Genomic DNA, 14301 nt, shown 5'->3' with positions numbered 1-14301 from the left:
CATTTGTAATAACTGAAACCACTTCTTAATCACAATCTCACATGCTTACTAATCTTGATTTTTAATTCTCGATCCTGATTGGCTGACAGATGTTCTGAGGCGTTTCAGCAAAAGTAGTTCCAGTCAGGTGACTGCATTTCAGTTCACTTATGACATCACTTATAGTCAAGTTAACTGAAATAACAGAAGAGTTAGTCTGCTGCACACACACACACACACACACACACACACACACACAGCTGACAAAAAACAACAGAAAACTACATTTTTCAGAAATAAGTAAGGAATAATTGACAAGGGGGCACTGAAATAAAAACAAAATCAAAAAACAAATTCAGTTCATGGACAGATGTCCTCATATTTTCCTTTAGAAATTGTTGGAATCATTCAGAATTCACTGTTCCATCAATGATGGCAAGCCGTCCTGCCAAGATGCAGCAAAAGAGGCCCAAACAATGATCTTTGTTGGTCTCTGCTCCTGGGGAGTGTCACAATTTCCTCCATTTGTACACAATCTGTCTGACTGTGGATTGGTGGAGTCCAAACTCTTTAGAGATGGTTCTGTGACCTTTTCCAGCCTGATTTACATTAACAACGCTTTTTGTGTCCTAAGAAATCTCCTTTGTTCGTGCCATGATCCACTTCCACAAACATGTGTTGTGAAGATCAGACTCTGATAGATCCTTGTTCTTTAAATTAAACAGGGCGCTCACTCACTCACACCTGATCATCATCCCACTGACTGAAAGCACCTGACTCTAATTTCACCTTCAGGCCAAGTATAACATTTTTGTCTCATTTGTTTAATTGGTTTCTCTTTATCTACTTTAGGACTTGTTTGAAAATCTGATGACGTTTTATATATATGCAGATATATGGAAAAGTCTAAAGGGTTCACAAACTTTCAAGCACCACTGTATTCTGTTCGGTCCACTGAAATACATTTATGGGTCCAGCAACTATGAGCACCTGGTCTAGTGTATATACTCAATACTCAGTGTATATAATCAAATTTCATTCCTGCCTTTGCACCCCACTCCAACCTCATTGTGCTGGCTCTGACTGAGACCTGGATCCGTACTGAGAACACTGCCACACACTTGATATTTGTTAATAGATGTTTTTATTCCAAAGTAAGGATGGACTTTGATGGCTTCCTCCCGGCCCCAGCAGGACTTCACACAGCCGAGCCGAGTCTTGGGGTTCTTCTTCAGGAAGCCTTTGAGGATGCTGACTGCATTTTTGCTGAGACTTGATGGATACTTAGTTTATCCTTGATGATGGAATCAAACAGCTTCCGCTGGTTTCCATCATCAAACGGCCTGTAGTCCGTCATCATCTCGAACAGGATAACACCCAGGGCCCACCAATCCACCGATGTGCTGCATTTTGATTCCCGGATCATCTCAGGCGCCATGTACTTGGGTGTGCCACAGAATGTCATCTTGACATCTTGAAAGATCTCTTTGCCCAAGCCAAAGTCTGCAAGCTTGCATTGGCCATCTGCACCTACGAGGATTTTCTCGGTTTGAGATCCCTGTGAATGATCCCGTTGCGGTGTATGAACATGAGAGCACAGGCGATCTTGGCAGCATAGAATTGGGAGCAGGGTTCGTCAAACCCACCTGAGTGTGTTATGTGATATGAAATATCCCCTCCGTTCACATATTCCATACCACAGCACAAATAATCGTGGGTCTGGAAGCAGCCGAAAAGGTGTGTAAGGTAGGGGTGTTTGCTGGACAGAACCAGGATGCATCTCTCCGTAAGAGTGCAGTCCACGATATCACGTGCCAGAATCCTGTCTTTTCTTCATAACCTTCAGCGCATACACCTCATCTGTGCCTCTGAATTCGGACAGAATGACCTTGCCGAATCCACCCCTTCTGAGCACGCTGAGGAAGTTGAAGTCCTCCAGGCTCTTTCTTTGAGGGTGTAGCTCCTCGTTCGCCTGCCTCTCCTCTGAATTACAGAATTCCAGAGACTGAGGTGCTGCAGCCACGCTGATGTTTTTACAACTCTCTAAACTTTCCACACCGATGGCCTGCGCTTCCTCATCAACTACCGGCTTCACCTTGATCTTCTTTTTCCGTCTCAAAGAACAGAAAAATTACATTGAATTACCCATGGTAGATCAATGCTCTTTTAAACGCCGATGAACACATGATGTCACAGTCACATCATTCTCTATGTTGTCATGATACCCATTTATTTTCTTTATACTTGCCATGTTCACAAAATCACACATAATGGTCAGGCATGGTATGAGGGATAGGGATAGACCATCTAAAACAGGGTAAAACAGGAACTGTGCTAGAAGTAGGGACTGGGCTCATGCTAGACCACTGACTTTAAAGACTGGAACTGTTACCTGAAATGTGTTCACTCTACAGGTATTTAAAGCCAAAGTGGACAAAAGTCAGGCACAAACAAGTTCAGTCTTCATTTTGGAACAATGGTACAGTGTAAAATAAAGCCACTTAAATGACTCATTTTGTTCATTTTTGGTGAAGATAATATGCTATTGCATAATATATTATTAAATAAAGCGAATAAATTTATCCATCCAAGAGAAATGAGCTGTAAATCAATGAGCATTAACATGGAATTGGTCCTCACTTTGCTCTTATAATAATCTCCACTTTTCTGGAAAGGCTTTCCACTAGATTGTTGAGCATGGCTGAGGGGATTTTCCCCGTTCTTCCTTTTCAGCCACAAGAGAATTATTGAGGTCAGGCATTGAGACAAGTGAGAAGATTTGTTGTGCAGTCGACATTCCAGTTCAGCATGGTTGAGGTCAGGGCTCTGTGCACGCCACTCCAGTTCTTCCACATCGACCTTGGAAAGCCATGTGTTTATGGAGCTCGCTTTGTGCACAAGAGCATTGTCATGCTAAACAGGTTTGGGCCTGTTAGTTCCACTGAAGGGAAACTGAAATGACACAGCATGTGGTAACAGTTTGGGGAAGAACCATATATGAGCATGATGGTCAGGTGTCCCCATACTTTTGGCCATATAGTGAAGTGTGTGTATGTATGTATGTATGTATGTATGTATGTATGTATAGATAGATACACACACACACACACACACACCGTTTTCAGCCCTTTTGGACATTTTGTAGTGTTACAATCTGAAGCTAAATAAATAAACAGATTTATTCCACAACAACAACAACAACAACAATAATAATAATAATAATAATAATAATAATAATAATAATAATAATAATAATTCTTTAGCCCATTTCATACATTTAAATGCTGCTCAAAGGTACAAAATAAATAAATAAAATCCAGATATAGAATGTCTCTGTATGCTGTAGCTTTACAGTTTCCCTTCACTGGAACTGAGAATCCCAAACACTGTTCTAGCATGACACAAAGTGCACAAAGCGAGCTCCGTGAAGACGTGGTGTGTGAAGGTTGGAAGAAGGTAGAAAAACTTGAGTGTCCTGCACAGAGCCCTGAACTCAACACCACTGAACACCTTTGGGTAGAACTGGAACTGGAGGCTCCTCACCATCACAACATCAGCACCTGATCTCAACCTCACTAACGCTCTTGTAGCTGAATGAACACAAATCCCCACGGCCCAGCCCCAAAATCTAGTGGAATGCCTTCGCAGAAGAGTGGAACGCATTATAACACTAAAAGGAAAGTAAATCTGGAATTTAAATTTTTTTTTTGGGTATCTATATAAATCAGTGTTTACAGAACAGGCAATAAAAATAAACCACACACACACACACACACACAGTGTTACACACTTTATTGGCTGTGTTTATGCAAAGCAGAACAATAATCACACATAATCACAAAACATTATTAAAATTAGATTGTCATCAGTAAAAACCAGTGCAGATTTATAAAGCACATTTAAAACAACAAATGTTGAAAGCAAAGCACTGTACAAGAAATATAAAACAGAATTAAAACAAATTAAACGAGTAAACAAAAACCAAAAAGGAGGAATGAAAAATTTACACCCTCGATTAAAACATAAAGAATACAAATAAGTCTTCAAAGAGGATTTAAACACAGAAATGGAAGAGGAAGCTCTAATGTAGAACATTAAAACATGAACGAGGAACTGAGAGGAATAATTGACTGGATGATCAAATTCTACAAAAGATCAAAATGACAGGGCATAAAATTTTCCATCTGATCGGAAAAAAGGCAAAATCAGACACAAGTACTCACTTCACGCAAGTACTGTACTACTACTACTACTACTAATAATAATAATAATAATAGAACTGGCATGAATATTAATAGTTCATATTAGTTTTATATATAGAAGTGGATATTAATATATATAAACATTGTCTATAATATAACGTCAATAATCAGTTATACAATAAGATAATATAATAGTAGAGTTCATCTCTGAGATCATCTCCTAAACACTGAAATTCCACACATCAGTATTTAGACCTCAGACGTAACTACTGACTTCAACACTATTCAGAAGTTAAGCACGCGGGGGCAGAGTTTATATAGAACGGGGGCGTGTCTCGGTTCCGCTCGATTCTGATTTTGATCTTAAGCACATGTTTGTTGTGTGATATCGGCTGGCGTGAGGAGCGGTGTTAAGTCCAGCGCCACCGTCTGACAGTTTGATGGAACGACAATATGTCAGGCTGAAATGTATATTCTGGCTGTAAATCCGCTCACACACACTGTGGAATGTCATTCGAAGACAACAATGAATACACTAATATCACACGATTCATTTATTAATAATTAACACAACGTTTTCTCCAGTGATATAACGGTAGTGTCCCATTCAGAAGGAAGGCAGCATAACAGCTGAATGTTGCCAGAACGACTGATTTAGCAACGTAGTAAAATAATGTCGTGATAATATCGGAAAATATTAGCAAACTAGCCAAAAGGATGATAGCGTATAGATGTCCTTGTATATTCATTATATATGTGTGACCTTTCCAGATATCCAGAGACAGGCATTGTTAATATTATTATTAGTAGTACTAGTAGCAGTAGTATTTGCATTATTAGCACTGTTGTTATTATCAAAATTTATGTCTTGTTAATTTCAGATAAAAGCTAAAAGTTGTCTAAGAGGTTTTTTTAGATAATAAACTGAACAATGAGGTGTATAAAAGAGTGGCACTATGCTAGCTTGCTAGTTATCGCTAGCTAACATTTGCATGAACATCCAACTGCCTCTGTTACACAAAGACACTCTTACTGACCATCTCTGCTAACAAGTACATTTCACTAAACATTTCACTAAAAGAAATAAAGCAAGCTTATAATATAAGTAAATTAAATTCAAAAAAGTACATTTAAAAAATAGCATTAGCTGATTAGTGTCCCAAAGTCTCAGGTGTGTGTCTTGATGCGTCGAATATACCCTTCCTTCCTCGCCAGCATTCTGGGTGCCTCACAATTCTCTGTGGCAGTTAAAAAGGTGAATAAATTTGCATGAAGTGTGTAAATATTAAAATCTACCTAGGCTCAGGGTTATGTTTATGTTAATGATAATGTTAATGTGAAATGCGACTGTTGATTTTGGTTAAATATATCCTACCTATTTTTTTATTTATGAAAATGTGTGTGTGTGTCTAAAGAACGCAATACATTTTAAAAAGAATGTTAGCCAGTAAGATTCAAAATAGACTTGTAAAAGTGTATACAGAAGTTCATTATGAATTTTTGGTTATTAAAATAATCTTGTGAGCTGGAGAGGAACTGCTTATGTAACATAAAGCCTGGACTTTGGGATGCTAGCTCGCTAATCCAGTAAATAAGAACGTAACATCTCTATAAATGCATACACAGGAAGTGCTAAATGCTAGAGAATTAGTTAATAATATACAGCCAGTGTAACACTAAAGTGAGTCAGACAGCTGCTTCCCGCTGATCGTCCTGAACGACAGCCTGGAACCTGCCGATTTTCATTTAACAGACAAACAGAAACAGTGTACAGGTAATTCAATTTAATCCTTAAAATGGAAATAAAATAATTAAAGCAAAATATCCTAAATAAATGCATTTGTTTTCTGCATAGGGTATTATAAAATACTTAAAATACTCCTTAAAATGGCTCCTCACATCAGTGTGAGTCATCCACCTTCTCCTTACTACTCCTGTCTCCTCCTAACAGGGAGTGTGTGTGTGTGTGTGTGGGGGGGGGGTTGGGGGGGGGTTAGTTGTGTAGCACAAACCTGTAACATTGTATTCACCATATCACGCCTATGACGATGAAAATGAAGACAGAAACACCAATTCCAGCCCTCCCGGCAGTGTTCAGGCCGGTACCTGAGAGAGAGTGACAGAGAGAAATAAATATATATATATATATATATATATATATATATATATATATATATATATATATACACATATATATATATATATATATATATATATATATATATATATATATATATACATATATATATATATATATATATATATATATACACACACACACACACAGTATATCACAAAAGTGAGTACACCCCTCACATTTTTGTAAATATTTAATTATATCTTTTCATGTGACAACACTGAAGAAGTGACACTTTGCTACAATGTAAAGTAGTGAGTGTACAGCTTGAGTAACAGTGTAAATTTGCTGTCCCCTCAGAATAACTCAACACACAACCATTAATGTCTAAACCACTGCCAACAAATATCAGTTTTGTAAATATACCATATGTCTATTCCTAAAACAATCTGCTGCAAGAAATAACAAAGTTTATCTGCGTGTGATACAAACCTCCGTCACCTCTGTCACTCTGATTTGTCTCATGCTTCTCTGTAAAGCATAATTGTTGGGTTTATGACATTTTATCTTCTCATGAAATTGCTCTTTCATTCTTTCTTTCTCTTATCACTCTTTCTTCCTTTCCTAAATCACTTTCAGCTTGTTGAAATCAATATTTATTTCCTTTAGATTTAGTTTGAGTTTTGTTTTAATCTATAAATTTGATGATCTGGCCAGTAATAATAAAACATGTAATAAGTGGTGATGAAATAATGTGTCTCACCTCCAATCAGAAGGTTAGCTGATCCCGGTTCACACAAATCTGCAGGAAGAAAAACAGGTGTGAGAAAACATTTTACACATGCTGGAAAAGAGAAATGTTTTATTCTGATGGTATGAAGTTCGTGTAAGCTGTAAGGAAGAGGACTGTCCTGCAGAGACGGATCTTTAAAGCATTTAACGATTTCTAAACAAATCTACGTAGGTGAAAACTGCATGATTAAATAATAAAGCGTGTGTGTGTGTGTGTGTGTGTGTGTGTGTGTGTAAGTGGAGTTACTTTTACGACCCCAAAGTTGATTATTTTCTTTTAACATCACATCACCATGCATTTTATTTCTCTTATACATCAGCAATTTACCAACATATAAAAAAATTTAGGAGCAGAAATGGCACTTAGATGGAAGCATTGTTATTGTAACGTTTGACTAGTAGGTGATCACGACATTTGTTGCATGTTCATGGTCGTGAATGTTTTGTGACAGGGTTTTGGGTCATTTTTTGTCAGTGTGCAAAGTCGTTGCTGATATACAGCCTCACATCCTGTTTGGCAGCTTTTCTGTCAGATTTGTTGGCCCATTATGGGCAAATTGTTTGGACTATTCAAAATCCTTTTCATAACTTTTGTGAGGCTTAGACTGACCATGATGCTTGCCAAATTTGGTGATGATTGGACAACATTTGTAGGAAGAGTAGTGAAAAAACAGAACAGAAAAAATCGAACATAGCAGAAAATCTAATTAGATGGAAATTTACATCTCCACCGTCTCGACCCAGGGAATCCAGGGATACCAGGTACCCTGCACCCACACCGGCCCGTTCCAGATAAGATTGCCCACCCCTGCCCTAGCCAGAAGAAGTAGAAGAAGTAGAAGTAGAAGAAAAGGTAGAATAACAAGAGGGTGCCAACACACCTTTGATGCTTGGCCCACTAATAACAGTAATAATAATAATAATAATAATAATAATAATAATAATAATGACATACCTGTACATTGAACTTCTTGATTTTTCTGTTTAATAATATTTTAAAAGAGAGTGTAAGAGTGATATACAGTATTTACTCTGTAAAGTAAATTAATAAATAAATAATACTTAACACACCATCATATCATATGTCTGAAAGTAGAATTCAATGTCTAAGTAACTCTGATTTAGGGTGATCCAGTTCTGACCGTAGCCTATGACAATGCTCTTGTGCACATTGCCATGTTCATCCTTAATGGGTGTCTTCTACACACACACACACACGCGCACACACACACACACACACACACACACACACACACACACATTTACACACACAGTTACACAAACCTATACTCACTGCAAAAAAAAATTTATATTCGCAAGTGGAAATATCTTGAATATGGGCAAATATGTTTAATATTTCTTATTCAGCTTGTTTAAGAGGCTTGTACACATTTAAAGCTATTAAATGTTTATTGTATTAAATACATTTATAAAATTTCTTAAAACTAGAAACAACATATCTGCCAACAAAACATTTCAATTCTATTCTATTTCAAGCTTGAAATGAGTAGAAAATGTTTACTAATCTTCTGCTTTATTTATTCTAATCTTTTAGGAGGAAATGGGATAAATATGACTATATTGAAGATATTTTCACTTGTCATTTTTGTCATGCAGTTCTCAGATCAGCAGCAAGCCGTGACCGTGTCTGTTACATGCCTTTCCTGTGCATTTACAGGCACAAAACATTCACATACTCACTTCTCATGACATCGTTAAGGCTTATAATTTCCTTTTCAGAATTAGAAATAGTGTTAAAAGCAGTGACATTCCATATTTACACATTTAAACATATCTAATGATCATCCACATCACATCCTGTTTTTTGCTATAATTCAGCCTTTAAACATTAGCAGTGGGACTTAAGGGGAGGGGGCAGGGTTAGTTCTTCTTTATGTATAATACAGTATTGATATAATACAGTGATATGAAACAGTGATATGATACAGTGATATGATATGGTACAGTGATGTGATACAGTGATATGATATGGTACAGTGATATGAAACAGTGATATGATACAATGATATGATATGGTACAGTGATGTGATACAGTGATATGAAAAAGTGATATGATACAGTGATATGATATGGTACAGTGATGTGATACAGTGATATATGATATGATACAGTGATGTGATACAGTGATATGATACAGTGATGTGATACAGTGATATGAAACAGTGATGTGATACAGTGATATGAATCAGTGATATGAAACAGTTATGTGATACAGTGATATGAATCAGTGATGTGATACAGTGATGTGATACAGTGATGTGATACAGTGATATGAATCAGTGATGTGATACAGTGATGTGATACAGTGATATGATACAGTGATATGAATCAGTGATGTGATACAGTGATATGATACAGTGATATGAAACAGTGATGTGATACAGTGATGTGAAACAGTGATGTGATACAGTGATGTGATACAGTGATATGAAACAGTGATGTGATACAGTGATATGATACAGTGATGTGATATGATACAGCTCGGTGTGCTCACGTTTCTGGTCCACTGTGTGAAATCGGACTCCACGGTGTTGTTCAGTATGTACACCGCTGAGCCATTACCAAGCTGCTCAAAGCAGCATGACAGGTGTTCTGTGGTAGAACCTGCAGCTGGAACCACATTCACCAGGAACAGCATGAACACACCTACAGAGAGGACAAGAACAAGATCAAAACACAAACAAGAAGAGTAGCACACACATACACACACACGCACACACACACACTTTTTTATTTAAATGTACAATAATTCTTTACACAGAGCTTTTATTCATAAATTCCAGGAGCAGTTCTCTTCAGGCTGACTAGTTCCAGAATTAGTGAGGTTTAGATTAAACCCGTTGAAGTGATTAGTCTTAAACAGACTAATGATAATGACAACTCAACCATTCATATAACAGCTTTGATAATGCTGTGAGACTGATAATGATGCTTTGTGATATTCACCGCTATAACTAAATTCAGAAAGAAACCTCAGAGCCCCAGGCTGTACTGCACGGAGCTTTGAGAACCAGGAGTATGCACGGTCCTGCATGGCCATTTCCTGGGTGTGTCAGAGAGCACTGAGCGGAAATTCAACAGCAGTCGTGCGTCCCCCACTCCTCGATGTGTGTGTGTGTGCATTATTCCATTTTCATTCCACAAACATCTGTGAAACATCTTCAGTTTACGTCTCAGTTGTTGAATGTTTTTATGTTAATACAAATATTTACACATGTTTAGAAATTTGCTGGAAATAAAAGCAGTTGAATGTGAGAGGACCTTTCTTTTTTTGCTGGGTTTATATTATTATTCTATATTATAAAATTAAATAGTTTGACAAATGATTGTCCCTTTTGAGTAAATAAATTTATGTTGTGAACATCAGCGATGTTTCCTAATATCTTATTCACTGTAGACATGCAGAATGTAATGTCTAATGATGTGAATAAGGGGAGACTGGCACTTTTTCTGAACTTCGAGCTCTGCATCCCATCATCTACTCATCACAAAACTCTTAAACATCTGAACTTTCTGCATCATGCTATTTTATTTGAAACTTTTGGCACAAAATTAACTTCATAGTGCAGAGTATTAACGATCTTATAGTGCACACACACACGCGCACACACACACGCTGGCACGCACGCACGCGCACACACACACACACACACATGCACATGCACACACGTACTGATCACAGGTGTGTAGTGTTCACTCGGTGTTAATGTTAATGATGTGAGTGTGCGTTAGTGTATCAAAGTGAGTATGCGTTAGAGTATCAAAGTGAGTGTGCGTTAGAGTATCGAAGTGAGTGTGCGTTAGAGTATCAAAGTGAGTGTGCGTTAGAGTATTGAAGTGAGTGTGCGTTAGAGTATTGAAGTGAGTGTGCGTTAGAGCAGCGGTCCCCAACCCTTTTTTGCGCCACGGACCGGTTTAATATCAGACAATATTTTCACGGACCGGCCGTTAAGGTGTGGCGGATAAATACAACAAAATAAAATGATACCGGCATAAAAACTGGGGTATTTTTAAAATATAATAATAAACATGAATCCAATGTGAAATCGCAACTTTATTAGCAGTGTCCTCGTAACCTCATGCCAACAACATAACATGAGTAACATCCTCTCTGCCTCGTAACGCTCTCTGGTCGCTATGGTAACGTTTCAACGTGCCTTCAAAATAGGATACACCACAAAAACAAATATAAAGTGCATGAAAAATACAAGTCACCATAACGCTGAATCAGTGGGAGCCCTGAGCCTGTTTCTCTGTAATAAGACGGTCCCATCTAGGGCTAATGGGAGACAATGACATGTGACAATGTCTGGTATATGTCCAGTCTACTTCGTAATTTTGTTTTGGTTGCTGTCACTGCAGAAAAGCCCGCTTCACACAGATAGGATGTCGGAAATGGCAACAGGGTTTTCAGTGCTGTTGTGGCGATCTCAGGGTGTTCTGTCATGACATTAATCCAGAACACCGGCAGAGTTGTTGTCTCGAACATACTTTTAAGGCCACCATCATTTGAGATCTCCAGCAGTTGATCTTCTTGCACAGACATGCTGGATTCACCTGGTTTATTGACGAATGGGTCGCGAATCCCTTCCTTGGCAGATCGTGGGTCTTTTGTGGTTGGGAAGTAGCGCTCAAACTCTTTTAAAAGCGAAGACAGGTGATCGTGCACCAGCTGGGAGAATGAAGGCTCGGGCTCAGTCTCTTCCAAAATCCCCGATAATGTTGGAAACACGTCAAATATACCCCTGTTCACGCGCTGTTCCCACAAATCACGTTCAGACTCAGATAATAAACACAACGGAAATAATGTGAGTTATTTATTCTTTCTGTGCGGACCGGTACCGGTCCGTGGCCCGGGGGTTGGGGACCCCTGTGTTAGAGTATTAAAGTGTGTGTTAGTGTATTAAAGTGAGTGTGTGTTAGATTACTAAAGTGAGTGTGTGTTAGATTATTAAAGTGTGTGTTAGTCTATTAAAGTGAGTGTGTTAGTGTATTAAAGTGAGTGTGTGTTGGTGTATTTTCTCCCTGACTTTAATCCGGTTCTATAAATTTGAATAAAATTCAGGACTTACAGCAGATGAGGAGCTTCATGATCGCGCGCATGGTGAAGAATAAAATCCGATTAATCCACAAAAACAACGGAAGACCTTCTGGAATGTCGGGAACTGATAAATGCTCCTGCCGCATGCTCTGATTGCGCACTGCGCATGCGCATCGTACCGTCTCTCTCTCTCACACACACACACACACATACACCCCTTTTCAGTCTCCTTTCTAGGAAGCGTACTCTGAGCGCTGGCCAGCTTGTGTTTTTTTCCCACCAAAATTAGAAAGAAGTCGAGTCGATTTATTTATAGAAAAATAAATAAATGAATAGATAGATAGATAGATAGATAGATAGATAGATGTAAATACTAAAGCAGCAGGAGAGGGAAAATAACTTTCTTTATATTGTTTTATATTGCAGAGGGAGTTAAAGGTGCAATAGTTGATTTTTTAAATTTATTTCTTACATGTACAAATAAAATCTGGGAAATCTGTAGAACATGATTTTAAATTATTGTAAAAGCCATGGCCTCAGCACAAGCAGCTGTTTATGTGGCTGAAAAAAACATGTTTGGAAACCAGTGTTTGTGCCTCCTGTCAATCATTTTTTAGATGCTCTAGATCCTGGCGGCGGAGCTTCCTGAACATGGGCAGGAATAGAGAGGTGCAGGGATGATGTCATTTCGTACGGGAACCTGGAAGTCAGCATCACACTGGTTCCCTCGGCAAACATCCAATAGGATTTTCTCATAGGCTTTTGGATTATCGAAAAAAATAAGCTCTGTGACCAACAAAAGTTTACAATACTAACACGTTTTGTCCGTCAAGATAATTTTCACAAATGAAAACAACTTTTATGAAGTTTGAAGCCTAAATACATTCGCCAGAAATAAACAGCAAACCTTACGCTATAAATGAACTACACCACGATCATTTGACTTCAACGTCACAGTCACCAAGCTTCCCACAACTTTCCCAAACTTTATTTAAAACATTTTCCATAATACAGATTTATTCTGTGGATGAAACTTCATCCACATTTTTTTTGTGGAATTGTGCACAGCAAACCTGAACCAGTTTTTCCTGTTCGGCGTGATGACATTTAATGTCCCCTATAATGTCTGTCGTCCCATGTAGCAACACGTTAGCAACCACCTTTTTCAATACATGTAAAAGCTTTAAAAACTCATGTAAAAGCTTTAAAAACTCATGAGTAGGGTTTTACTGGTGTATTTTATGTCTTAGAATAAAACCTGAAAATATTTTGAGCTTGTGTTCTCCACAGACCTTTCAGGCTTTTAACCCAAATTCCATTAAAAAAACCCATTGACTTCGGGATGATGGAATCGGAAGAGATAAAATGCTAACTCATTTCCGGGATTTGGCGTACAAAATGACATCATCCCTGCACGGCTCTATTGGCAGTGGTTAACTGTTCAAATGTTATAACCACTGTTAGAGAGCTAATCTTGGGAGAAAAAAAAACCTTGCCTAATCATACCCAAAAAAAAAAGCTAGTTAAAGTGTTTAAGTGATGTGTGCTCCACAGTGACGAGTGCTCCAGCTGTGCTCCAGCTTCGTCCCTTGTTGAGGCATCAAGTGGAACAAAGGAAGCCAAGTCACTTCCTGGAGAGAGAGAGAGAGAGAGAGAGAGAGAGCGCGCGAGCCATTGTTCCTTATTACACTGCAGCTCCTTACACTTTAGCTGTGTATTATTCTTTTTATTACTCGACTGTTTATTATTACTCCTGTCCTCACTGTTCTGTTAGCCGATTGTGTAGTTGAGTTCGAAACTCTAGAGAAGAAGTCAGAAGTAAGGTCAGCTAGGGAAGAATGGAAGAAGAATGTTGTTTGTATTTTCTCATTGGTATGTCGCTTTGGATAAAAGCGTCTGCTAAATGAATAAATGTAAATGGAAGAAGAAGAAGGATGTCACGTATCGTGACGTAACGGAGATATGACGGATGCAAGTGCAGTATGAACAGGTTTTATTTACGAGTAACACAGACAGGTAAATCCAAAACGTCATCCAAAAACGTAATCCACAAACATGCAAGAGGTCAGGCGATCGGCAAACAGGCATACACAGGGCTAGGCAGGAATCAAGGTCGTGGTCACGGGATACAGGGTCGAGACACATAACATGAAACATAAACAATGGCGAGATACTGGGAGCGGAGAAGC

General features: G+C 38.3%; 1 protein-coding gene and 1 pseudogene across 4 annotated transcripts; both read right to left on the bottom strand.

Annotated features, from left to right (window-relative positions):
* Window positions 1-495: 495 nt before the first annotated feature.
* Window positions 496-2230, bottom strand: LOC128605048 (calcium-independent protein kinase C-like; annotated as a pseudogene).
* A 1524-nt stretch (window positions 2231-3754) lies between these two features.
* On the bottom strand, window positions 3755-13057 carry LOC128605310 (uncharacterized). Of its 4 annotated transcripts, none has more exons than XM_053620596.1 (9): window positions 12144-13057; window positions 9566-9717; window positions 8122-8250; window positions 8006-8030; window positions 7774-7863; window positions 7022-7060; window positions 6751-6789; window positions 6194-6287; window positions 3755-5913 (listed from the first exon to the last, which is right to left on the bottom strand). In XM_053620596.1, the coding sequence occupies exons 1-8, from the start codon at window positions 12256-12258 to the stop codon at window positions 6208-6210; spliced, it is 669 nt and encodes a 222-aa protein (XP_053476571.1). In that variant the 5' UTR covers window positions 12259-13057; the 3' UTR covers window positions 3755-5913; window positions 6194-6207. The 4 variants fall into 4 exon arrangements, with proteins under 4 accessions (XP_053476571.1, XP_053476569.1, XP_053476570.1 ...); XM_053620594.1 differs by having other exon boundaries at window positions 6212-6287; XM_053620595.1 differs by lacking the exon at window positions 6751-6789 and having other exon boundaries at window positions 6212-6287.
* Between the last annotated feature and the right edge of the window lie 1244 nt (window positions 13058-14301).

Source organism: Ictalurus furcatus, chromosome 3 (genome assembly GCF_023375685.1).
Source record: "Ictalurus furcatus strain D&B chromosome 3, Billie_1.0, whole genome shotgun sequence".
In the NCBI taxonomy this organism is placed as follows: Eukaryota; Metazoa; Chordata; class Actinopteri; order Siluriformes; family Ictaluridae; genus Ictalurus; species Ictalurus furcatus.
The sequence above is the reverse complement of the archived record's forward strand: the minus strand, read 5'-3'. Positions and strand labels throughout refer to the sequence as shown.